The sequence below is a fragment of the Typopeltis vanoorti genome, chromosome 9 (assembly GCF_054136105.1).
Source record: "Typopeltis vanoorti isolate ZY-2024b chromosome 9, IOZ_Tvanoo_1.0, whole genome shotgun sequence".
In the NCBI taxonomy this organism is placed as follows: domain Eukaryota; kingdom Metazoa; phylum Arthropoda; class Arachnida; order Uropygi; family Thelyphonidae; genus Typopeltis; species Typopeltis vanoorti.
The window spans coordinates 106,741,223-106,768,389 of NC_143557.1; the positions used below are offsets into that span (position 1 = coordinate 106,741,223).

The 27,167-nt window shown below is 35.4% G+C and overlaps 1 protein-coding gene across 1 annotated transcript; it reads right to left on the minus strand.

Moving 5' to 3' along the window:
* Window positions 1–80: 80 nt before the first annotated feature.
* LOC150103388 (uncharacterized) lies at window positions 81–25,528 on the minus strand. The gene is made up of 15 exons (XM_090398461.1): window positions 25,186–25,528; window positions 21,657–21,925; window positions 21,096–21,242; window positions 20,796–20,904; window positions 19,845–19,961; window positions 19,402–19,521; window positions 19,042–19,295; window positions 18,776–18,922; window positions 18,448–18,571; window positions 15,118–15,234; window positions 14,895–15,017; window positions 12,687–12,944; window positions 12,463–12,583; window positions 7,005–7,178; window positions 81–316 (listed from the first exon to the last, which is right to left on the minus strand). Exons 1-15 carry the CDS (start codon window positions 25,526–25,528, stop codon window positions 235–237), a joined length of 2,505 nt encoding a protein of 834 aa, XP_090254587.1. The 3' UTR covers window positions 81–234.
* Window positions 25,529–27,167: the final 1,639 nt, after the last annotated feature.

The window sequence follows — 27,167 nt, forward strand, 5'->3', positions numbered from 1 at the left end:
AAGTACGATTACAACGTTAGCCATAAAAAAAAGCATTTATTACATGGTGAAAATTATATATTTAATACAACTGAAGGCAGTGAGTGAAGGATAAATCGTAACTTGGAAAGATAAAAAAGTTAGAATAAATTTAAATATAAATAACTTCAATAATAATTTAGTGAAAGTTATTATGTTGTTCTTGTATAATAGTAAGAGCTGTCAGGAGGACGAGATGGAGTAGTAGAATATCTTTCATGCACTGAAATCCACGGGTACTTTAGAGGGTACTAAATGAGAGTTGGATTTGCACATGTCAACAGTAGGGAAGGCTTGACTAAAAATAAAATAAAATAAAAATAAGAAACAAAATAAAAAAGTTTACAAATTTGTATAGTTAATTTTAATTTGATATTTCAACATGTTATAACATTAAAAATTAAAAAGAAACTAATTAATATAGACATCAAATTAATCTTTAAAAAATTAATTTAAAAATTAAAATTACTCGGCCTGGTTGGCCGAGTGGTTAGCGTATCCGCTCTCCAGCCAAGAGCTTGCGGGTTCGAATCCCACCATGGACATGGATGTTTGTGATTGCCCTACTACTGTGTGGAAAGGGCATCTGCGATCCTACAGAAGGCTTCGACCTGCGACCTCTAGCAGAATTCACACTCACAAAACCAGGTGAGGTACAGGAGTGACCATACGGTGTCTACGGACGTCAAATGTGATTTTAAAAAAAGTTGGATAGGGGCGTTTTAGCCAGATCTAACTTTCGAAGACTGAGTGGGCAGTTTAATCTCCACTGGTAGCCAATCAGAAATACCTGACCCAAGGCTATCACTAATTGAGCGGCACGCAGCGAAGAGACGGTTCAAAGGTGCCGCCATCTCGTGGTCCCTAACCCTAATACAATATTTTTAATGTCTGAAAATAGTGTGGGTTCTACGGTCGATTTTCTTGAGTTTACGGGACGATAAACCCTAGTTTTAGGGAGGAAAAACCCGCTTGCCCGTGCCAGAGATCGACTAAATCGAGAATCGGTCAAAAAAAAGATTAGAAAAATTTCCTCTAGTCGAAAAGTTCCTCATGAGTTCGATTCTAGTCGGACTGGGATCAACTTGTGAGGCTCTTTCTTCGAGCGTTTTAGCGCCAAGGAGTGTAAACACCACCTTCACTGAGCTATGCAGGCTCGATACTGAGCTACCTTGAACTAAAAACTCAGCTTTAGATTTTTGACACCGATCGAATCAAGACATAGTTAAGACATAGTTTGAGAGTAGACTGAATGCAAGTTACAATATATGTTTTATTTGGTTTGGAGTAACGTCCGAAGCAGTTAAAACCATGACGCCAGTTTGGTATTCTACATTCGACCAGGAAACGTTAGGGAATAAGCATAACCCAGATTAAAACAATTTTAACTTTAGAAAATAGATATCTTCTATAAAACAATATAACTAAGGAAGTGTCAGTGAGATAGAAACACTATCCCTGGCAGCAGTTCAAATTGTTCGTAATATGGATTATGCTGTTGTTCGAAAAAGGTATCTGGCAAATGTTTGACATCACTCTTACGGCAATTATTAATTCCTCTGGGACCTTTAGCGATGAGAAAAATAAACTTAATGCCTCATCGCAAAGATATTAGCCAGTGAGTGAATTTATCGTGCTCCATAAATGGCAAGGTGCCATATATAATTTATTCTACATGAAATGTTATGACTAGATAATCCGTTTACAAATTTAGAATTTCCCAGATAGGAGATTTCCATACTTGTTTGTTGCAGGAGTGAATTTAAAATATTTCATGTGTGGGATTGTCAAAATAAATAAATAGAATCACTTTTAACATGACAATTCTATTGGAATCTATTTTACATCAGACAGATATCTAAAAATGGTATTAAATAATTCAAAAGCGGATTGCTTATTTACCTATTTATTTCTTGTATCTCACTGAGTGATTGTCAGTATGGTTGTTATTATATGGAACTTTGTCAAAGGCCTGGAGAAATTAAAATTTTCATCCCTTTGTTCACTTATGAACTGGATTAATTATAACTAGCGAATACTTCCCTCATGAACTGAAACTTCGCGATGCACTTTTTATGAGGATCTCTTCGTAACACGTATAAGTATATGGTATATTAAAAAAAAATAATAAAACGGTAGTTTGTTGAAATTCCATCCTGGATGTTTTCTAAATAGCACTTCTGTTATTCTTAATTGCGCTTCGAAGATAAATCATTCAGTATCATAAGGGAGGCTCTAAGTTATTAATATATTACATCATTAATTCCCTCGATATGTAATTCCATAATCCTGTGCAGCCTGTCCAGTAGGTTAATGTATATTTAGTTTCAATAAGTCAGGAAACCTCTTCAAAAATTTTTGAAGTTATCGATAAATTCATTAAAAGAAAATTATATTTATACTAAAATGTCTTATAAATAAAAATATTTCTTGACCACTAGTATTAATATTTAAAGACTTATTTTGTAAGCTAGCCAAGTAAATAATAGTCAGCATTTCCAAAGGAATACACTGGTAGGCGAAAGAAAGAAGCAAAAACTAGGAAACTAATCGACAATTCTAAAAATTATATAAAGTTATCACTGAACGTGAAACAGTGATATCATACGCGTGTCACAAGTACAACGTTTTATTTGTTGAGATATTTAATGTAATTTTCATTAAAGTTCATTTCGTTTTGGTTAAATGATCTGATTAGAGTTTTCCATATATCTGGTAAGATTAGGCCTTGATTCTTATTTAAGTTACCTGTTGAACGGGCGACTGTAGCAGCTTCTTTGAAAGTTCTGAAATGGTGGCTCTCTTCTAAGTAGGGCATATGACTCATATTCCATTCAATATTATGGTTGGTAGAGGAAAAAGTGTGAAGAAAGGCCTGATATATCCTGTCTGTTATTCCTCACATAGCCTACGTTTCTTTCTTTCTTGTATCAAAACTTCTAGATGTCTGTCCGATGTAATTAATACCGCAAGAACAGGGTATGCTATAAATTCCAGGGTATTTGTAGAAAGGATGGCTATCTTTTGGTGATCTTATAAATGTTTGTATGGTCTCAATAGGTTTGAAGGTTACTCTGATATTATATGGTTTTAGAAGAAGAGCTAATTTTTTGGATATGACACTAACAAATGGAATTGTTATAGAGCTGATGTATTGGGTTACATCTCGTTGTCTTTGCTGTATGTCACTAAAGAGAATCTTGTTGATGCTTCTTGTAGGGTAGCCATTTAGGGATAGATCTCTGGATATTTTCATTAATTCTTCTTGTAAGTAGCCAGGGTCTGTGGTACACAGACCCTGGCGACTTACTTTTTATAGCTCTTTTTTTTTAGCATATGGATGATGCTGAGTTTCTGGGATATGTGGTGAGACGAGCCGAAATGGGGGTAGCGTCAGGTGTTAGTAGCTTTTCTATATACCGACAGCTTGATGCTATTGTCAGTTTGTTTCTTAATAAGGACGTCCAAGAATAGAAGTTTTATTATCTTTTTCAAGTTCCAATGTGAACTTGATTGTGTTGTGGAAGCAATTAATTTTGTTTAGATAATCTATTAGATCTTCCATTTTGTGATTCCAAATGATGAAGATGTCGTCAACATACCTAAACCACGTGGTTGGTTTAGGGGTAATTTGGGATGAGATTTGAGTTTCTAAATTTTCTAAGAATTGGTCGGCACAAGAAGGAGAGAGAGGGCTACCCATGGCTAAACTAGTCAGTTGTTTGTAGGAGGCTTTTTACCATGTAAAGTAATTCGAATTTAAGCAATGTTTGAACAACTTGGTGATGTTTGGTGGGAACAAGTTTTCTAAGATGTCTATGACTTCTTAAACTGGGATATTTGTGAACAGAGCTGTGATATCAAGGGTAGCCAGAATATTATCATCAGAGATACGGACGTTTTTTACTTTTTCAGAAATGTTGGGGGTTCTTGATGTAAGAATCCGCGTTGTAAATATGTTCTTGTAAAAATTTGGCTAGATATTTAGATAGTCTATAAGTACGGGAATGGATGCCATCTACTGTTGGACGTAATGGTGTACCTTCTTTATGGAATTTGGGAACACCTTATAGTCTTGGGGTTAACGGATGCATGGATTTAAGTTTTTTGATTAAGTCCACAGGCCAGTTGGTCATATCACGTAATAGTTCATTGGTATCAAGATGGTATTTGTGAGTAGGATCTGTGTTAAGAACGTCATAGATAGATCTGTCCGATATTATATTGTTGATCTTTTATCGGACAGATATTGACTCTTACATCAAGAACTCCCAACATTTCTTGGAAAAAGTAAAAAACGTCCGTATCTCTGATGGTAATATTCTGGCTAGCCTGGATGTCACAGCTCTGTTCACAAATATCCCAGTTTCAGAAGTCATAAACATCTTAGAAAACTTGTTCCCACCAAACATCACCAAGTTGTTCAAGCATTGCTTAAATTCGAATTACTTTACATGGCAAAAATCCTGCCACAAACAACTGACTGGCTTAGCCATGGGTAGCCCTCTCTCTCCTTCTCCTTCTTGTGCCGACCTATTCTTATAAAATTTGGAAACTCAAATCTTTTCCCAATTTACCCCTAAACCAACCACATGGTTTAGGTATGTTGACGACATCTTCATCATTTGGAATCACAAAATGGAAGATCTAATAGATTATCTAAACAAAATTAATTGCCTCCACAACACAATCAAGTTCACATTGGAACTTGAAAAAGATAATAAACTTCTATTCTTAGATGTCTTTATTAAGAAACAAACTGACAATAGCATCAAGCTCTCGGTATATAGAAAAGCTACTAACACCGGACGCTACCTCCATTTCGACTCGTCTCACCACATATCCCAGAAACTCAGCATCATCCATATGCTCAAAAAAAGAGGTATTCTGTGTACCACTGACACTGGCGACTTACAAGAAGAATTAATGAAAATATCCAGAGATCTATCCCTAAATGGCTACCCTACAAGAATCATCAACAAGATTCACTTTAGTGACAGCAAAGACAACGAGATGAAACCTAATACATTAGCTCTATAACAATTCCATTTGTTAGTGCCATATCCAAAAAATTAGCTCTTCTTCTAAAACCTTATAATATCAGAGTAACCTTCAAACCTATTGAGATCATACAAAAGTTTATAAGATTACCGAAAGATAACCATCCTTTCTACAAATACTCTGGAGTTTATAGCATACGCTGTTCATGTGGTATCAATTACATTGGACAGACATCAAGAAGTTTTGAAACAAGAACGAAAGAACACATAGGCTATGTTAGGAATAACAGACATGATATATCAAGCCTTTCTTCTCACTTTGCCTCTACCAACCATAATATTGAATGGGATATGAGTCATATGCCCTACATAGAAGAGAACTACCATTCCAGCACATTTAAAGAAGCTGCTACAGTCGCCCGTTCAACAGGTAACTTAAATAAAAATCAAGGCCTAATCTTACCAGATATATGGAAAACTCTAATCATATTATTTAACCAAAAAGAAATGAACTTTAATGAAAATTACATTAAATATCTCAACAAATAAAACGTTGTACTTGTGACACGCGTATCATATCACTGTTTCATGTTCAGTGATAACTTTATATAATTTTTAGAATTGTCGGTTAGTTTCCTAGTTTTTGTTACTTTCTATCGCCTACCAGTGTATTCCTTTGAAAATGCTGACAGATATTAGTCAGTGAAACGTTGGATATTAAACTATTATTTACTTGGATAGCCTACAAAATAAGTCTTTAATTAAAAATATTTCTTATACTTTATCTTTTTAATTAAGAAAATTAGAATGTTTTTATTGTATTTTCTACTGTATTTATATACCATTTTAAACTGAAGAGTAATGATTATAAGTAAACATGTATTGGCTGCAGAAATGAAGCGTGAAGATGCATGAAACTTAGTTTAATGATGAACAGTGGAGGGCAACACGTCAAGTTCTTAAATTAAGACCTTGACGTGTTGCCCTCCACTGTTCATCATTAAAGTAAGTCTCATGCATCTTCACGCTTCATTTCTGCAGCCAATAATTTAAATAACACGAGAATATTCTTTAATATCTTCGTGCATTCACATATAAGACCATCACATTATTCGCAGTGTACTTTAATATCAACATTTATCTTTATATAATGGAAGCGCCTCTCCTATTTCTATTTGGAATAACTGAAAATCCAATTACCATTATTTTCTCTGGATTTCGTTCGGAATATTTTAAAACTGTTACAGATTCGATGGCTTTACTCAATTCGGTGTATCGATCAGTTTTTAAATAGATACTAAGTGTCACTCAATCATTTGTTGTTACCATCAGTTTGTTGCTTATGAAAACTGATTCCATAAATTAATAAAGCCACAATTATAAAAAAATATAAAAAAAAATCCTTAGCTGCCGACGGTACTAATTTACTATAGATTTAACATCTCATGGGTGAAAGTCAAGAAAAAAAAATAGATATGTGCTTTTACATCTGCAAACCGCATGTTCTTCGGCTAGTTTCTCTAATTTGAGGTGAGGAAGTAATGGAATCATGAATTTCTAGAAATAACAATGCTTAGCGAATGTTTAAGATTGGCTAACTCACTGTCATTCCATAGAAAGGATACATCGCTTTCGCTCCCTTTCTCTCCTTTTTCAAGCTACGTCAGCCCTCCAATTAGAAGGATGTTAACCTTACACCGGGAGAAGAAATCCATCTTCCACTTATCACAATCATCCATGCTCTAGAAGAGATTCGAACCCGTAGCTTGTTAGAGAGCAGATACATTAACCACTCGGCCAATGAGGCCAACAATAGAATAGCAGAACTAAAAATAATTCGAACAATATATGGCAATTACAACAATTAGCTCGCTTCATACAATAGAACTAAGAAAGTAATAAATAATATATGTATATTATATAATAATATGAATAAGTAATTGAAATAACTAATGCATAGATAAGTAAATTAATATTAGAACTTACTAGTGATTCTTGAAATCCAGAGGTGTTACATTAATACACATTACATTTAATACAACATTGTCGTTGTATTTTTCTGATCTTTTCGTTCTGAACCATTCAAATGTAACCCTGGTTGGAACGCCTACACTCTGTACGCTCGATAATATATAGGTAAACGTAATCTCTTCAAAGATTCTGTTGAAATTAAAAGATACAAAAGGTATATCAGCATGCTTTACATTTAATTTCAGTGAGCATATAAATATTAATATTAGGAAAATAATGACAGCTTCTCGTATACGATATAAATATTCTTATTAAATCAGTGTAATTTTTTATCCTATTTAATTGTATAAATAAAATTAAAAATAAAAATAAGAATTAAAAATGAATACAAAATCTTAAATTACCATTCCTTTTTTCGGAGGAAAGGTTCAGTTCTCGTTGATATCGTTCCGATTAGTGATATAAAAAAATATTTAAGCTGTTTAAATAAACGGATTAAATTGTATTACTATCTGAGGATTAATATTTTTACATCGCACGTTTTTTATCGGGAATTTTAGAATGTGTTCGATAGATGTAAATTTTCCTATAAGACGATATCAGTTAACAATGAAGATTTTAAATATTAATCCTTTTTGAACATATCCTGTCTTTCCTTCTAATTTCACACATCCGCATTCCTCAATCACTATTAATGTTTTTGTTTGAATGTTTTTCTTTTCCTTGACATCCTAACATTCTGCTTCATGCATTTTCATATTATTAAGAAACTTTCTTTTAAGTTTTATCGGCAGTCTATGATCATATAAGTTTCCTACATAAACAGTTTCCATAGCAACAACTTATGTCTTTTTTTCATATCAAAACAATTCTTTTTTGAGGATCAATTCTTATTTTTCGTTTATTACTTAATCTCGCCAATTAGAGAAAGCTAGCCCAAACTATCAATGATGATAAACGCCATCTAGTGACGAGAATATGGCAGTCGATTGCCATCATCACCAGGTTCCTAACACTAACGCTATATATAACTGTCTGATATAGCATGGATTGTATGCACGATTTTATTAATTTGAGGGATTAAAAATACCTGTTTCTGAAGGGAAAAACCTACTTGTTCTTACCAGGGTTCCACTAACTCTGGAACTGGTTGAAGAAGAAGATTCAGAAAAAAGTTCCTTTAGTTGCCGACTAGAATAAAAGTTAGAGCTCTCTTGCTTCTGGTAGCCTAGCACTATGGATGCAAACGTCATTTCCACAAGGATTATGCTTTATGTAAATTGAGACGTTATTGATATTGACGATCTTGTATTGCAACCCTTGGTTAACAACTTTCTCTCCTTATTGATATGATTGTTATCATTTTCATAATAGAGTAATTAAAAAGATAGCAGATAAAATTTTCGAAAGTATATTATTGAATATTTGAAACTACTGAAAACTTTTATAATAAATTATTTAGTATCGATATATTTATTAATATTGTAAATATTTCATAATTTACCATAATTTTATACTATACTAGAACTATAATAGTTCTCGCTATGTATTGAAGAAAATTTGGGATCGACCGTGAGATGCAGTGATCAATAATCTTGGAGGGTAATGGATGGCAATGCTGTAGCAAAGGAAGTTCTAACTGAGGCTCGACTATTGCTGTTACCCTCTTGCCATGATCAGAGCTTTAATAGCCCAATAACACCTTATCCCTACAGTGTCCTCTACAGATAACGGGGAAGATGAAAAGCATTCTTGCTTCGCCCCTTTAAGCCAGTCCTCATATGGTTTTAAATAGATTAGATTTTGAAAAAAGGTCAGAAGATGTCAGGCAGAGGAATTGATTATTAGTCTCGCGTTTTTGATTAGTGTGATATTGTTGGGACTTCCGAATGATATATTTAGAGATAAGCTTTCTTCGTTTTGACTATTTTTGTGATTACACATTGCTTAGCTGGTAGACTCTTGCGTGAGTCTAAGGGATTTGTCAATAGACCCTCCTAGGTCGACAGGAATATTCCTTCATTGTACACAAGGATGGGCAATGTAAAAGATATTAAGGACGCCATTCAACATTTAAACGAAGATATGCCACTTGACATGCTCAAATTCATTCTAAAGTAACTTGAAACGGATTTCTCCTTCGGTTGAAGAGATTCAACCGAAGGAGAACACCTGTTCCACCTACAAGACTCCCCGACAGTTGGATTGTTCGCAGGAAGAACAACATTTTTTGTGTATCTCCAATACACAAAAAATAATCTATGAAGTAACTGACATTTGTAAGCTTAAAATTACAACCGAACCTCTAAGGAAGAAGGCATCGACAGGGCAGTGCCACCGATGCCAAAGGTTCGGGCACGCCCAAAATCTGTGCAGAGCTGCCTACAGATGCCTAAAATGCGGTGAAGGTCACCAAACCAACTCCTGCACCAAGCCCAGATCCACACCTGCCTGCTGTGCCAACTGAAGAGGACCACATCCAGCTAATTACAAGGGATGCCTTTTCCATCTAAAAAACCGTGGATCAACAAGAACGAACCATGCTCCTTCAAGCAATGACACAAACAACCAATCACGCCCTCCAGATCATAATACCTCACGTTCGGCAGCACAGGAAGGCACTAGACCTTCATCCATGTCCAAATCATAAGCGGAAGCGGTAAGAACTCAGACTCCTTCATCGCAACAGCAAACAGGCTCCAAATTCACATCAGGTCTAACATCTTCACTTGCAACAATGCTGCTCGAATTCAGCAAAGCAAACACCTCACCATCTTCCAGAAAGAGATTTTATCTAGAAACCAAATCCATATTAACAGCTCTCTATAATGTTTAAAAAATTTAAACCGAATTCAGTCATGATAACAGCATGGAATGCCAATGGCTTAATAAATAAAATTCTTGAGCTGCAAGAATTCGCAAAGAGATACAATCCAGACATAATCTTGATCAGCGAATCCCACCTCAGACCATCAAACAACCCAAGACTAAGAAGTTATATTCTATATAGGACAGACAGACTTAACTATAGTGGAGGCGGCACAGCTATTTTTATTAAAATTATTTGAGGTGCACACTATTAACGCAGGCAAACTCAAAATCTACGCAGCGTACAATTCTCCCAGCATTCCACTATTGACAGCAGACTTAGACTCCATCCTCGGCTCCACGGACTCCATAATTATAGCAGGAGATCTCAACTCCAAACATACGGCTTAGTTCGGTTCGTCAATCAACACCAAAGGCCGTACCTTATTCACCTACACGTCACTCAACTCATCAATAGTAGCTGGACCCACTGAGCCTACCCACTACAGCCCATCAGGAAGTTATGATGTATTAGACACAGTTATCCTCAGAAACATCAAATATCAATACCAGCTGGAGACATTAGAAGAGCTTAACTCAGATCATAATCCCATCCTGCTCAGGTTAGGACTTCAAGATCAGCTCTCTCCCCATCATTCTTTCTTACCATGGGACAAGCTCTCTAAGGTTCTCCCAGTCCACATCGGTCCACCCCCTGTCATTCGTAAAAAAAGAAGACATAGACTAAGCTGCAAGCAATTTAACTAGGCAAATCAACACAGCAATAGCATTAGTCACTCAAACCACTGTCTTCCACGCTTCCAACTGGTTCCCAGAAGAAAATAATGGACATGATTAGGACCAAAAACAAAGCCAGAAAGCGATATCACAACAGTAGAGCCCCGCAGGCAAAACAACAACCTGAACCAGGTTCGAGAAGCCCTCCAGATACACCGGAATTCCAAATGGAATCCAAATTCATGGAAATCAACCCAGAACATAACTCCATGTGAAAATTTGTAAATTCTCTTTGTACCAAAAGACAACCCCTTCCCCCTTTGAAGACTAATTTTGGAATTGCACACTCAGATGAAGAAAAAGTAGAAGCCCTAATTGACAATCTGGAAAATCAATACAGCCCATCGTATGTAAACTTAAATATCAATCTCATTTACAAAGTTCATCGTAAAGTTAGAAAATTATTACAACAGCCTAAGGATGATTCAGAAACCATCATCCCCACATCTCCAACAGAAATAACCAACATTATTTCCCATCTGAAGAACAAAAAGGCTCCCGGCCCCGACGGCATTACCAATAGAATAATAAAGCTACTCCCACGGAAAGCCATAATTCATCTAGCTAATATTACCAATTCCATTTTAAGATTCCAGTACTTTCCCACAGATAGGAAAATCGCTGACATTATACCTCTGAAAAAGCCTTGTAATAACCCACAACTTCCCCAAAGCTACAGACCCATCAGTCTTCTTTCCTGCCTCGGCAAAGTAACAGGAAAGGTCATCCTATCAAGACTACAATCAGCAATGGACAAACAGAAAATAATCCCAAATGAGCAATTTGGGTTTCGCAAAGCTCACAACACAGTACAACAAATTCACCAACTAACAGAACATATCATCCATGGTTTTAACTGGCACCTTCACACTGCTGCTGTATTTCTAGATGTTGCCAAGGCCTTTGATAAGGTCTGGCATGAAGGCCTTATCTTCAAACTAATTGAAAACAATGTCCCAATTAAACTAGTGAAACTCATATATTCATATTATAATGAAAGATACATGCAAGTAAACCTCAACGGAACTGTGTCATCAAGGCGCAAAATTCTGGCTGGAGTACCTCTGGGTTCTCTTCTGGCCCCAATACTTTTCACAACTTACGTAGCAGATATTCCTCTCAATTCAAGAACAACCACTACGGCCCTTTATGCTGACGACATCGCTATTCTAGTAAGGTCGCTCAGCCCTCTCCTAGCAATAAATAGACTCCAAGGAAGTATCAATGAGCTAGCAAATTGGTTCATCAACTGGAGGATTCAAGTGAATCCCCTCAAAAGCTTAGCCATGCTGTTTTCTAGGAGAAAGGTCTGCATTAAAGAAGACATCCTGCTCTCTGGTCATAAGATTCCATGGGAATAAGAGACCAAATATATTGCGGTATTAATGGATAAGAAACTCCTTTTTAACAAGCAAATCAATATCATTGGCTCCAAATCTTCCAAAGTAATAGCACAGCGCTACCCATTGATCAACGGCAAGGGCCTATTGAACTTACATAAAAAATTGCTACTTTACCGGATGGTAATACGTCATTACCTAAGCCTCACCAGCATGGAGTCACACTTCAAGATCAAACATTTCAAAATTAGTGCTTCATCCATCCTGTCAGTAACGTTAATGGTTAAATGGTAAAATGATTTTAAATACATGGGAAGACGATAATTTTTTATTGACATCAAAGTACAAATTATGACCTGATAATAACTTGCATTTAAATCTAAAATAAATTTAAAATATCTCTTTAGGTTGTAATGATATTCTTAATTATATCTAATCTAATAATATGATTTGATAACATTCTGTCATTATATCTACGATCCGTTGTGGGACTAATAATATTCTAAAAATAAAAATTCTTTACTCACTTCCTTTTAATTGTAAACGTAGCTGAACTCAAAGTTCCATGAATTGTTAACACAATTTTCCAAACTATTTCCGAACTTCTCTGTGGCTCGCTAACGTTGATGGCTACATAATATTCATGCACTGAAATGAAGGTGTTCAAAATCAAATTATAATAATTTGTATTGGCTTGTTTTCAGATATTCATTCTAATTTCATTATAATGTCAAATATTAATAATTAATACCGCAATAAGGCCACGTTTTTCCAGTCTGAAAGAAAAACTTCCTTGGATCCTTTTTTAGAGATGGAAGATTAAACTGATCCGAATAATAACCAGCCACAGCACAGTTGGTTCCATTACCACAGCCTCCACATTTTCCTTCTTTGAAGTTATCGTAGCTATTACAGTTAACTCCCACGAATCTACAAAACTTCATGTTAATGGAATCGTTGAATATCGAAATGGCTCTCATGTGGGAACACAAGACCAATTCACTAAGTCCTGCCAAATAAAGATTCGTATAAATTAAGAGAAAATTAATATTTAGAATATATTGCAACAATTCTTTTTGAAATGAAAGATTAAGAGCAATGTCTAAATGCTTTCATAATGAAAATAGTTCCCGTATTATTGAAAATGTAGTCACTATAATCTGCATTGCTTGATAGTGGTATATTTGGCATATTAGTAATAAAAATTCGTTGTAAATAATATATTTTATACGAGTCTTTAAACAAAAACACTACGGATTAATCTTTTGCCTATAGAAATCCATGTTGGTAATCTTCGTCAATGGCAAAAGTTTCTATTGTTATTTTTCATTAGCCATCCGACAACACTGGTATGCAAGCGAAAATACGCGCATATTGGCGGTGAGATACTTCTTTTTCAAAATAATGGATGCATTCATAATGCAACGCCACATCATCATCATCATCATCACGTTAAATATCTGTTCAGATTATATTTGAATACTATTGCACAATCAATAAAAACTGAATTTTTTTGTGTGAATATAAACTTTTTTTTATATTATATAAAAAAAAGTTTCAGCAGATGGAAAGATTCCCATAAAGCCTTCTCTCCCGATGTGCCGTACAGCACAAAAATAAATATTTCTAAATAGAACTGGAAAAAAAAAAATCAGGCCAAAGAAGGCTCATAAGACAAGATTGTGTGTGTGTGTGTGTGTGTGTGTGTGTGTGTGTGTGTGTGTGTGTGTGTGTGTGTGTGTGTGTGTGTGTGTGTGTGTGTGTGTGTGTGTGTGTGTGTGTGTGTGTGTGTGTGTGTGTGTGTGTGTGTGTGTGTGTGTGTGTGTGACTTCCATTACACATTCGCGGGCTGCGCTGTTCAGTGTGCTGTCTCCGTTATTTCTACGTTACTGTTGATCAGGATGATCCCGATCAATCCTGTCTTTGAGAAATCCCCACAGTCAGAAGTCACGGGGGGGGTCAGTTCGGGTGAACGAGGCGACCATGCAGTATGAAACACATGGCTGATCACTCTGACTTCCGTGAAATGTTCTTGAAGAACTTCCTGTATAGGAATCGATCGGTGTGCGGAATGATCCCATCCATACAAAGGCACTCCTGTAGCATAAGAGAATTGTTTATTATATCGCGATAACTCTAGGCAGTAACTGAGCTGGTCAAAGTACACGACTGGCAAATGTTCTCAAAGACGAATGGTCCAACAAACGAAGTGTAAACCCGCACCAGACAGTAACTTTGGAGAAATGCAAACGAATTTGTTAGATTGCATGTGGGTTTGCATAGTCCATACCCTGCAACTGTGAGTATTCCCAGCTTCGTTCAGGTGATAGTGTATCCCATCTTCCACAAAATCATCTGTGGCTGCGCAGCGTCTGACTCCACTCCAGCAAGCAACGTTGAAGCGAATGTCAGTCGACTTTCCTGCCGACGCAACTCCTGTGTCAGGGTTATCTTGAATGGGTAGAAATGCAGAATATTCCATGGAATTTTCCAGAGTTGTACAAGGCATCCATGTGATGTGATACGTCATATGCATTGCATGAACCGACTATTTTTGCATGGGTTGTGGGAGTAACAACTTCATTCACTGAGATCTGCCAGGTCAAACTCCCAACAATCCCGTTTCTTTAAAACGATTAATCATTCGTTGCAGAAAACATAGAGACAGTCGATGTATGCACCTGGTGGTGAATTTTTGAACTACTATTTTTTTTTTCTCAGATATCGCTCTGCATAACGTATAATGGATTCCTGCAAAATGATAAATTTTACTCAAGTGTTTGACAAAAACATTCTCTTCAGAAAGAAATTAAGCCATGAAACCAGTCTGGTAGGGTGATGATTCACATCCACTTTGTGTATAATATGAAAAGCAATAAAGCGTTATTATAAGCTAAACATAAGTAGTAAAATATTATCTTCATAAACATAAAATATAATTAACGTAATAATATAGTACCGTCAAAAAACGTATCTTCTGTAAAGGATCTGATGGTCGAATCTGCGCATCCTGGTTGCTTAATGCCATTATTAGCATAAAAGTCAGCATCACCAGACTGGGGAATATCATCCGGGGTATATCCTTAAAATAAATTAATTAATAAAAAAGAGTTAATTGTACTGATATTTATATTACTGGGCATTTTCTTAAGTAAGAGGCTTAGGTGAAATGAACGTATTACCTTTGCGACCGAGAGCTCCTGCAAATGTGTAGATGGTGTCCACATAATCTGCATCATCTGGATTGATGTGTTCATCTTTAGGAAGATCAATGAAATATGACCAAGCTGCGTCTAACCCTGTAGAGTAATTAATAGTGAAATATATACATATATAAACTAAACAATTAATGCTGAAATTAAATGCCAAAATATAACAAGGGTATAGATCCTCCTAAAAGTCTTATATTAATATGGATGAATATATCAGAAATGCATTCCTGTTTTATAGCAAATCTAAGTGGTGGATCTAGAGAAGTAATGACAGAGGAGAGAACATTCCCACCTCAAGAAATCAGAACAAATAATAGTGTGAAAAATTCACGCTATTAAATAATAAAAAGAATCCTATCTCTGTATGAAATCTTACCATATCGCATAATCCATCTCGAAAGGTACTAGATACTAGAAATAGACCAAGGGATATTTTTCTCATTATTCAAGTCATTTCATTATTGGCTTTCATATATAAAAGTGGCAATTTCAAAATAATCCAGATATATAGAAAACTTTAAATATATTTAGAAACCTCCTTATAGTCCTTATAAGGACTAGCTTAAAGGGGCAAAGCAACAATGCTTTTCATCTTCCCCGTTATCTGTAGAGGACAGTGTAGGGATAAGGTGTTATTGAGCTATTAAAGCTCTGATCATGGCAGGAGGGTAACAGCAATAGCCGAGCCTCAGTTAGAATTTCATTGCCATCCGTTACCCTCCAAGGGTATTAATCACCGCATCTCACGGTGGGTTTAGAAACCCTATTGTCCTTATAAGGACTGGCTTAAAGGGGCGAAGCAAGAATGCTTTTCATCTTCCCCGTTATCTGTAGAGGACAGTGTAGGGATAAGGTGTTATTGAGCTATTAAATTAAAGCTCTGATCATGGCAGGAGGGTAACAGCAATGTCCGAGCCTCAGTTAGAACTTCATTGGCTACAGCATTGCCATCCATTACCCTCCAAGGGTATTTATCACCACATCTCCCATGATCAGTTTAGAAACTTCAAATATTCGAAATATTTAAATAAGTATAAAGTTAAAATATAATAATGTTCTTGTAATCTTAATTTTTAAAAAAAAATAAATAATATTTATGTAAAATAAATTAATAAAAATTAAGTATAATTTATTATAAATTAATTTTCTAATAGATTATTATAATAAATTACTTATCTTTGTGCGTAATATTTTAAATGGTGCTATAGTAATATTCATATTAAGGTATACTAATGCTACTACCACAAGAGAGAACATATACTCTACTTACACTACAGACCTGAAGGTAGCGATGAACTAAATTCAGTAAAAATTACTTGAATTCAATTCACTGAATACAGAAAAAACTTCCTATTATTATGTTATGTAGATTAATGTAGAAATGCATACAAATACGTGATTAACGAAGAATATTCCTAGTATGAAACTAATCCAGTCAATTCGGTGAAAAACATCATTTTTATATTAAAAAAATAAAACTAACTGGAATATTCTCTTTCACGTTTCACACTTATCAAAAGATCTTAGCATTTTAATATCCCAGAAAATCATTTCATAACGTTTGTCTAATATGTTCATATTTAAAAAAACAATAATAAAATACGAGGGTCATTTCAAACTGTACACCACGCATGCGTGACCAGCAAGATAGTGAAAGCATTTCCACATTCTAGTCAGTTTTAAGCCAAACAGTTTAAGTTAAATGTCACATGCTCGCTATCTCTTTCTAATTTTTTTGTTCCAGGAAATAAGACTTAGGATGGAGAAATAATCTGATATACTACGCATTCTGCATGGAAATATGAAGCCGCACGTTTCATGTGCAGTATGTTTTCTTAAGAAAAAGTGTGAATAATAATAATAATAATAATACTTCCTCCTCACCCCCCACTCGAATATACACTAACATGAGCATTCCAGACATTGATCTTCAACTTGGAAGAAACACTTGGTGTGGAAAATTTTCAATGCCATTGACAAGGTCTCTTATTAAAGTCAACCACCATATGTTTTGTCAACAGGAATACAAGACTTACCAAACCGATGCGCAGCAGAATGGATATTAGTGAAGTCATGTACTTGCAATTTGTTAAACAAATGTTTCGCTTAAAATCAAAAGAGTCTCATACAGAACTTTTCAAATGACTCTCATATTACTGTTTAAACTGTCTTAAAAATACATAAAATTGTTATTTAAAATTTTCAAAATTGTTATCCTAAGTTTTTTGAAGTCAATCTCTTAAGAAGTGACTAATCCTCCCATCTGCGTATTCCAGTTTTAGCCCTTTGATCCGCTGTATCAGAGATTAATTCACCACCACCACCCACAGTTGCTCTTCGACTGTACACGCCTACGTTCAAAGTTTGCTAGCAGATCCTGTAATCATTATAAATATTTTTCAACTAAAGGCTGGTTTAGCTGGTTGCATACGATAGTGTGGCATGAAGCATTTAAATAAATTAAAACAAAAACCTCTCGGAGACTCAAGTTGCATTGAATAAAAAAAGCATCATATATGAAGTGCAGTGAGTTAGCTTTGGATTAAAAAGAGATGACGAACCTTTTGTCCTCGGGCTCGTACGACTACTGAGTGGTTGGAGGACCATGACAACGAATTCGCCACATTGCCTTAGCTCCCCATCTTCCCTGACTGCAACCCAACTGAACATGTGTGGGATATGATAGAACGTAGTGTCAGAACTACTGATCCTTCTCCACGGAATGACGAAGTTGCTGCAGCGGACATGGGTCAAGTTACGCGCGGAGGATGTTCGACACCTTGTGAAATCTGTTCTTAGGCATCTGCGAGCCGTGACTCTACAGTAGAGGTGGACCAACGCGTTATTAGGTGGATGTTCCTAATGCAAATCTAACTCAGTGTGTATATGAGTTATTTGGCATATGAAACATGTATGATAAATATCATATATGAAGTTATATGCATATATTATTCAAATATGAAGTTATATGCATATATTATTCAAATATGAATGTTATGCGAACGTATTAATAGACTTCAGTTCACTAAAACCAGATGTTTATTTGTACCGGAGAAATAAGAAATAATAATAATAATACGAAAACAATCAGAAAGAAAGCAGGAAATAAAGCTTAATAGAAATAATAGGAAAAAAATATAAAAAAGGCCAGGACCTTCTTGATTTTATTAAAACCAAAGTTGCATTTTTTTCTATTATATTAAAGAATTATCTTCAATTGAAATAAAGAAAATGTAACTTCGATTAAAGGTAGTTTTCATAGCTGACAAGTACATTACTACTTATATTGAAATAACCTACCAGTCACCCGATAGACGCGATCTCCTGTGTAAAATTGGACTCTCTCTCCAGCGTAACCTACTCCTTGTCCACCAAGACTGTGGCCAATCATGTGGAAACTCTTCAACGAAGCCGAAAAGTGATCCTAAAATAAAATAATCCGTTTAGCCATACCCAATTACTTTTACCTTAAGAATGTATGATTGTTAGTAAACCTAGTTTTTTACTTAGGTCGTATAATGATAGATTATTAAATGAAACAATGAATTAAACATTTATGGGTTTTATTTAAAACATTCACGTGTATAAAATGCTTCGTTTATAAGTGTATATAGCAGTGTTCACTTACATGTAAGCATTTAATAAGAAAGGCCATTTGAGTTGCCACCACTAATGCGTTCGATGCACTTTGTTGCAAAGACACCTTATTGCCTCGTCCCCAGTCTACGAGAATCACATTGTAATCTCCATTTGCAAGAAATTCATCACGCATTTGCTATAAATATGAACAAAATCTGATGAAGCTTAACTTTCAAAACGTATTCAAAACATGAATTATTCATTTTACAACTAAGGCGATTTTTTTTTACTCATCACCAGTTTGAATTTATTTACCTCCATCCAAGAAGACCATCGCATATCATCCAACCAGCCATGCATAATGAATTTTGTCGGACGTCTTGGACTATAATTGGAATCTTTTATGCTGTCGTAATCACAAGCAATTAAGAGTTCACCGTTTGTGGGATTCTCTCTGGTAAATAGCCAGAATTTGGTGTCAATTTTATCAACATCCCATGGTAATGTACCAAATGGACGTGGAATTGGATAGAAACATCCTAAGTCTTCGTAACATTTGGCTATTTCTCCTGAAAATAGAATTTGCTTTCACGTTACAACTACAAAGATGGATTAAAATTCATTTATCAGATGTTATCATATAAATAAGTTATTAATAATATAGGATACACAAACCTTCTCCTCCTTCATCTGCAAGAACTATGGGACTGATATCTAGTCCATTGCATCGCGATGTTTCTGTAGCTGGCTGGTTTATCACTTCAGGTGAACTTGCTATTTCATTAGTTCCAAAACCTAAAACATAAATATAATAAAAATATTTACTTATGATGTAAGTAAATATTTTTATTATACTTATGATGTATAAAAGCAGCGCTAGCTCGTGACGAAAATTTAAGTATAAAACATTTCGCAAACATTCCGTGTTCTTCAATAAAGCTAGTCTCGTAAATTATTAATAAAAATATTAAACTATAAATAAAATGAAAATATTAAACATTAATATTAATAGTATATTAAAATAATATTAATAGTATATTAAAATAATGTTAATTTAGTTAATATGAATTAAATATTAAAAATATTAATTACCACAATAAAGTTATTCCAGGACTCACCTGGGGTTACGCTTTTTCCGCGTTCAGTATGAATTACATCTACACATTTAGCATCCGAAGGATCTAATGCAACCTCAGGTTGGGATCGTTTAAAGTAAGGAACTGCCGGGTCCAGTCCTTAAATTGCAAAATGAACATTATATAAAAATCTTATAAATAATTTGTATTTTATTAAATTGTATAACTATTTCAGTTCATATTATAGTACGTATTGTTTTATTATTAATTTTATCAACATCATCATCAATTTCTGTTGTGCCCTCAGGGGGTATTCCGAATATTATGATAATTCGACATGAAAAGTTACATAACTACTAACTTACTTCCGATAATTTTTCTCCAAATTAATCTGTTATCAGTCAAGACTCCAATATTATTAGATCTTTTACTTTTGTCTTCTAATGCACTTCTTACCATATATTAATATTATATTAACATTAATCTATTGTATTAATTTATAACATTAACATTAATCTAGTCTATGATAACCCAGACAAAAATGTATGAATTTTATATTAACATTAATCTATTGTATGACAACTCAGACAAAAGTGTATGAATTTCTTTAAATTTTGCTTATTTCTTTCAGATCTGTTATTTCAATTTCTTCATCCAAAAAATATAGTGGTGCACGAGTAAATTTCAAGTCTACGTTATTTTGATTTCAAGTCATACTGGTGTGTTTTATTAGTTTTACTGCAAAAAAATTTAGTACAACTCAGACAAAAGTGTATGAATTTCTTTAAATTTTGCTTATTTCTTTCAGATATGTTATTTCAATTTCTTCATCCAAAAAATATAGTGGTGTATGAGTAAATTTCAAGTCTACGTTATTTTGATTTCAAGTCATGCTGGTCTGTTTTATTAATTTTACTGCAAAACGTTTAGTAATGACAAAGATATTCACAATCTTCTCCAGCATTCTTTCTTTATGATTATTTTGAAAGTTACCTGATATTCTACCAAGTCCTGGAACACGTTCTCCAGTATACCCAGAAACATGAGCTCCAAGATTATGACCAACCAAGTGAAACAGTTCAGGTCGCGCATTTGCAGCTTCCTATATTAAAAACACGATTAAATTGCATTTTATAATTAATAATTAATAACTGATATTTGCTAAAAATATAAAACATGTAAGAAATTATTTCTCTGTATGCTTTTAAATGAATGTTTTATTTTATTTACGCAGAATACTTAGGTTGATAAATTTAACAAACTTTCCTGTAGACCATGTAATTAACTTCTCACCTTTAAAAATTTGATGAAATTAGCAATCTTTGCACCTACTATACGTGCATTAGACGCAGCCTGAGAATATGAACTTTTAGCTCCATTTTTCCAGTCAACGATAATAACATTGTATGCATTATGTTCCAAAAGTCGATCTCGTACTCTCTGAAAATGTACCAGAAATGTTGAAGAAATTAATAGAAATAATAAACTTTCTTCTCATTTTAGGTGATATTAATTAACAGTATTGTAATATACAGTATTCCCAATTTATTAGTAGATAAATATCCTATGTTTAATAAACTATCAATAGATGGCGTACTCTTCGTTCTAATGACATCAGTGTTTTTACTCTTATTAAGAATATATTAATTAAAGTTTGAAATTATTCATCCAATTTTAATATAATATCAAATATATTAAACCAATATGTCATGACATAAATTATAAATTTAAATTATTTATAAGATTTTAAGAAATTTTATTTCTTAAATATTAGCAGTGAATTTTAATTGGAAAGTGAAGTAAAGTGCGCCCCTCAATTAAATCATATTAAACAATATTTTTAAAGACACTAACTGATATCCACTTAGAATGATTAGAATACTCTCCCCATCCATGGATTAGCATTTTGGTTTCCCTGCTAGAATTAAAATTTGTATCCACTTCACTACTTTCTGGGATAACTTCACGATATTCCACAGTTTCATTCTTAGTGAGTAGGAAAAATCTCGTAGCTACGAGATTTGCGTCTTCAGGCAATGGACTAACTGGTCGATGAATAGGATCATGAAATGGAAAGCCTGTTTTGAAACAACCAAGATGAGGATAGCATTTTTCTTCATCTCCTAAATAAATAAAAAATACTTGAAGTCAAATACTATATTAATAGAAGGTATAAAATATTAAAATGTAATCGTTACTTATTAAACTTTTTAATGAGAAAAACAAATCCCAAAATGCTATAAATACAGTTTAATATTTTAATCCAACTTATGCACCCTCGGGTTTAAAAGGTGAACGAAACACGTGACTGAATTTAGCAGATAAGCAAATTCAGGGATCCAATAATTCGCAGAACGTTACTGGTTTGATGGATGAAGCATATATGCTTTTCATATTTCCCTTTGTCTGAGAGGGAAGTTCTTTGAGTGAAGAATTATTGAGCTTTAAGCTCGCCCTGGAAGGACAGTGAGATTAGCTGTGTTCAGCTGAGCATGTTTGAAGCTTCCTTGAACAGCTGGTTTGGATGATTGCTTGTCTTGGTGAAGAACTTTTCTGCTAGATCATGATGGAGGGGTGTGATGTAGGGAATGTTAACTTCTCTGTGAATCTGGGAGTTTCTAATGAACCATGGAGCGTCCAGAATCATTCTCAGTCATTTATTCTGTATCCTCTGCAGTTTTTGAATGTTTGTATCCGAGGTATGGCTCCATGCAGGAGATGCGTAAATGATGACTGGGCATATTACCATCCTGTATATGAGTAGTTTGTTCCGAGTATCCAGTTTGCTTCTTCTGTTGATCATGGGATAGAGTTGTGCGATTACTTTGGATGTATTCGAGCTTATGTGTTTTATATGACTGGTGAATTTAAGTTTTTTGTCTAGCATTACGCCGAGATATTTGACTTCAGTCTGCCATGGAATTTTGACTCCTAGCAGGTGTATGTTCTCCTTGATCTGGACCTTCTTTTTGGAGAACAGTATGGCTGAACTCTTCTGGGAGTTTGCTTGGATCATTCAGTCTCTCAGCCACTTCTCCAGTGTATGAATACTGCTTTGGAGTGGAGTCTTCTGATAGCCAGTTTGGGGCTGAGAGATCTTGCTAATAAAGCAGTATCATCTGCATATAATGCAGTGATTGTGCAGCTTGGGGTTTGAGGGATATCAGCCATGTAGATAGAAATTAGCAGGGTGGAAGAAGTGAGCCCTGCTGCACACTTGCTAGGATCTTGCGTCTGGTTGATACAGTTTCATTTATTTTGATCTGCATGTATCTTCTTTGAGGTATGTGTCAATTATTTTTATTAGATTAATTGGTATATTGAATTTGATGAGTTTGTAGAGAATTTCTTAATGTCACGCATTAAGAAAAGCCTTCGCAGCATCTATAAAGACCGCAGCTGTGTGAAGATTCCAGTTGAAACCTATTGTGATATATTCGACCAGCCGGTGTATTTGTTGTACAGTGCTATGGTGTTTTCTGAATCCTAACTGCTCGTTTGGAATAATACCTAATTTATCCGTTGCTGATTGAAGTCTTGTAAAGGTTTGCGGAAAAAATCCACAAACCTTTCCAAGGCTGGATTGAAGACTGATAAGTCTGTAGCTTTCGAGGAGTTGAGAGTTCTTTCCAATCATTTTAATTAGCGTGATATCCGCCGTCTTCCAAGTATGGGAAATCGCTTGAATCAGAGGATGACATTGATTATCTTAACTAGATGCACAATGGCTTTTCTGGTTAATAATCTGATTCTAGGGAGAATTCTAGAGGATTTGTCCCAAGGTATAAATGAGTGCGATGGGGTGAGTTGCTCAAGCGTACCGAGCTTGAGCATGATGGAATTGTGATGGGAACTGTCGAAAGACAGTTCATTTAGCGTGTCCAGCTGATACTGGTATCTAATGTTTCTGAGGATGTCAAGAACATCTGAGCTTCCAGCTGGGCTGTGATGAGTGGGCTCTGTAGGTCCGGCTATAACTATTGAGTAGAGTAATGAGTTGAGTAATGGTATAGAATACGACCTTTGTCATTGATTGTGGAGCTGAACCAAGCTGTGTGCTTGGCATTAAGGTCTCCAACCATAATAATGGAGTCAGTAGAGCCAAGAATGGAATCCAAATCAGCTGCCAACAGTGGGATGCCGGGTGGGTTGTATGCGGCGTAGATTTTGATGCTGCCGTTATTGGTAGTATGATCTTGAATACCTATTATCTCAAGGTTCTTGTTTTGTGGGTTGGACGTTGTGGCTTAAATAATGTTTGATGTATACGGCTGTAGGTGCCTCCTCCACCGGTAGTAAGTCTGTTTGTTTTATACATCGTGAAGCCCCGTAATTTAGAGCTGTTAGCTGACATAAAGTGTGTTTCGTTAACTAAGACTGTGTCAGGATTGTATCTGTGAATGAACTCTTGCGGTTCAAGGATTTTGTTTAGCAGGCCAATTAGCATTCCATGCTGTTATTGTGAGTGAGTTTGGTTTGCATTTTTTATACATTGTTCAGTGCTGTCAGTATAGCTTGGGTTTCTAGATAGAATCTCTTTCTGGAAGATGGTAAGGAGCTTCCTTTGCTGAATTCCTGCAGCATGGTGGCAAGAGACACAGTTAGAACTGATGTTAAGTTGGAGCTTGCTTCCTCATGTGATGAAGGAATCTGACTTCGAGCCACCTCTGCATATGTGTTGGTCATGGATAAAGATCGCGTGTCTTCCTATGCTGCTGAATTTGAGGTATTTCGAACAGGAGGGCAACCTGCTTGGTTGCTTATGGTGTCATTATGTGGAGCAGGGTTCACTCTTGCTGACCCATGATTTTATGGTTGGAAAAGGCACCCTTTGTAGTTTGCCGGTTGAGGTCTTCTACAATTGGCACAACAGGCAGGTGTAGTCCTTGGCTTGGTTTAGGAGCATGCCCAAATTTTGGGACATGCTCCTACACCAAAAAGTTTGGACATGCCCAAATTCTTGGCATCTATAGCATTGGCCTGCTAATGCCCTTTTCCTTAGAGGTTCAGTAGTAATTTTGAGCCTGCAGATATCTGTCACTTCGTATATCCTTCTCTGGGTGTTGCTGATTTCTACTAGTACTAAAGGCATTGGCCTTTTGTCAGATCTCAGCATTCTGCTAACTTTGATTGTGGTAAGTCCTTGACTGATGAGGTCGGCAGTGACCTCATCTGTTGTGATGCCCTCGGAAACCCCTCTGATTACCACTTTTAGATTTTTCTCGCTTGCTATTGCGAAGGTGTGGAAGAGCAATTTGGAATTGTCCAGCATTGTAGTCATTTTGCGATAATCTGAGACAGTAGCGCGATGAATCGTAACTCCCTCATCTGTGTTTCTTGTCCTGGAGAAGTTGATGTTTTGTTCACCAAGAGTCCTTGAAACCGATGTCCACTTTTCTTTGTCTCGGAGAATCATTGGTGGAACTTTTTCTTTTTTTGTCTTCTGAAGCTTGTGGTGTTAGATCTTCTTCCATAAGATCTTCAGAGGTCCTCGGTCTTTTGGTTGCCTGTGCACCCTGGGAGTCGATCTGTCGAGGGTTCTTGGGCGATGGGACCGTTGTGAATTCGTCCTCAGTATCCTCATTCTCTCCTTTTTGATCAATGACCTGGGCGTATATGTTTATAAATCCGGGGAATTCTGTATCAGTCATTTTTAATATCTTCTTCAACAGGTCAAGCAACTGCTCTTTGCTAAAGGCTTGAACGATATCGTCCGTGATGTCCATACTGGGATAAAGAGCGTCTTGGTAGAAATACCTTGTTCATTTATGCCTGGTTTCGCAATCCTGTAGGCTTATAGCCTACTAGTAGGTCCTGTAATCTCACGCGGAAGTCTACTAGCTAAGTAAAACAAGTTTTTAATGCCCTACTAAAAGGGGAAAGGAGTGTCAAGAACTCACTTGGCCACAGAGTGAAACCTACCTCCCTAAAATACCATAAATTCACCACTGGTCCTTGTTTCGGGTGGGACCTACACGGCCATCACACCTCGTGCATTTTTCATACAGAGACAGTAGAAATCATACTGTGTCAGCGCCAGTGCAATGAGAGATTCCTGAAAAACCTTGTATGAAATCTAATCAGACTCAATCTAAAATAAAACGTCTGTTCTCGCCAAAAGTCCAAGCGAAACATTTTCCCTCCATTCAGATCCAATAATAGTACTTAATAATAAATGATTAAAATTTAAGAGGTATAAAAAGTAAATGGTGTATAATCAAATCTAAGTAAGGATTCCATATTTTAATCAATCTGCATAGGTATTAACTTCATTTAGATTACAATAAATAAGCATATTTTTGTTGTTTTAGAGTTCTTTTAGCGACATCTTAATTTATTTAGATCAAATTACCTTAAAGAATGAGATTGTAATGTACTGACCATTCTGTGTTCTCTTCTTTGGTATTTCATCTGTTGGAGGTATAGTTGCACTATATGCATTTGTAAACCTCAGACTGGGAAATAGCAATGGAAGCCATAGGTAGATACGCGATACTATCATTATGTAGCTCTAGACTATCCGACGTCCGTCTACAAAAGAAAGTATTTTATACATGGATATAAATTCCATGCAGTTTTATGGTTCCCGCATAGTAATTTGATGCTGAAGCCCTATCTCTAGTTTATGTGATAAGGAAACTATAGGTGCACCCCTATGAAATGTTTCCTGTCGTTACGAGCTATGGGTAATATCCAATAATATCAATGACCTGCTATAAAACTAATATCACGCATACGGAGAATTCTTGATTTGTTTCTTTTTTCCCCATTTCCAAATAATCATGTACCATCGGATTAAACCTGAATTTCAATTCTTATTTTTGAATTCAATTCAATTCAATAGCAAACCAACAAGAAAGGTTAAATTTCGGTAATCATACGATTTCCTAATCTTTGACCTACTATCGAAGATTGGAAATACATAAGAGGATTATGGACAAATGTTTTAGATAATTTCACGTTGTTATATTTGATAAATTGAGATTCAGGGAGGGTTTCTTTTAAAGAGTGGTAAAAATGAGGGGGGAAAAAGATTTAATAAGATCGAATTTGGAGAATATGGTGACTAGCGTGCTTTGAGAAGTTTTGAAAAGTGGCTTTGAGTGTTTTAATAACAAACATCACACTTCATCTAATACGACCGTCTCTAAAATACTTCTCTTACATCATAACTCATATTTCCAATTTGCGATCATTGTTGGATGGATATCTCACCTCCAAATAGTCCGAGTAGATAGTGTTCCAACTGGGCTGGAAGTTCCAATCCCGCAAAGGACATAGCGTTGGGTTTGTCTTACTAATTCAATGTGAAAATGGACAGTTGTGACCCTACTTGTCAAGCAGAGATTTCACTCGCAAAACCCT

Coding starts and splice junctions, on each gene's coding strand:
- LOC150103388 (XM_090398461.1), bottom strand. CDS start 25,528: ATGGACATCACGGACGATATCGTTCAAGCCTTTAGCAAAGAGCAGTTG. Junction 19,522..19,844: donor CGGAAAAAGCGTAACCCCAG/GTGAGTCCTGGA, acceptor TTTATGTTTTAG/GTTTTGGAACTAATGAAATA. Junction 18,923..19,041: donor GATGGTCTTCTTGGATGGAG/GTAAATAAATTC, acceptor TCATATTTATAG/CAAATGCGTGATGAATTTCT.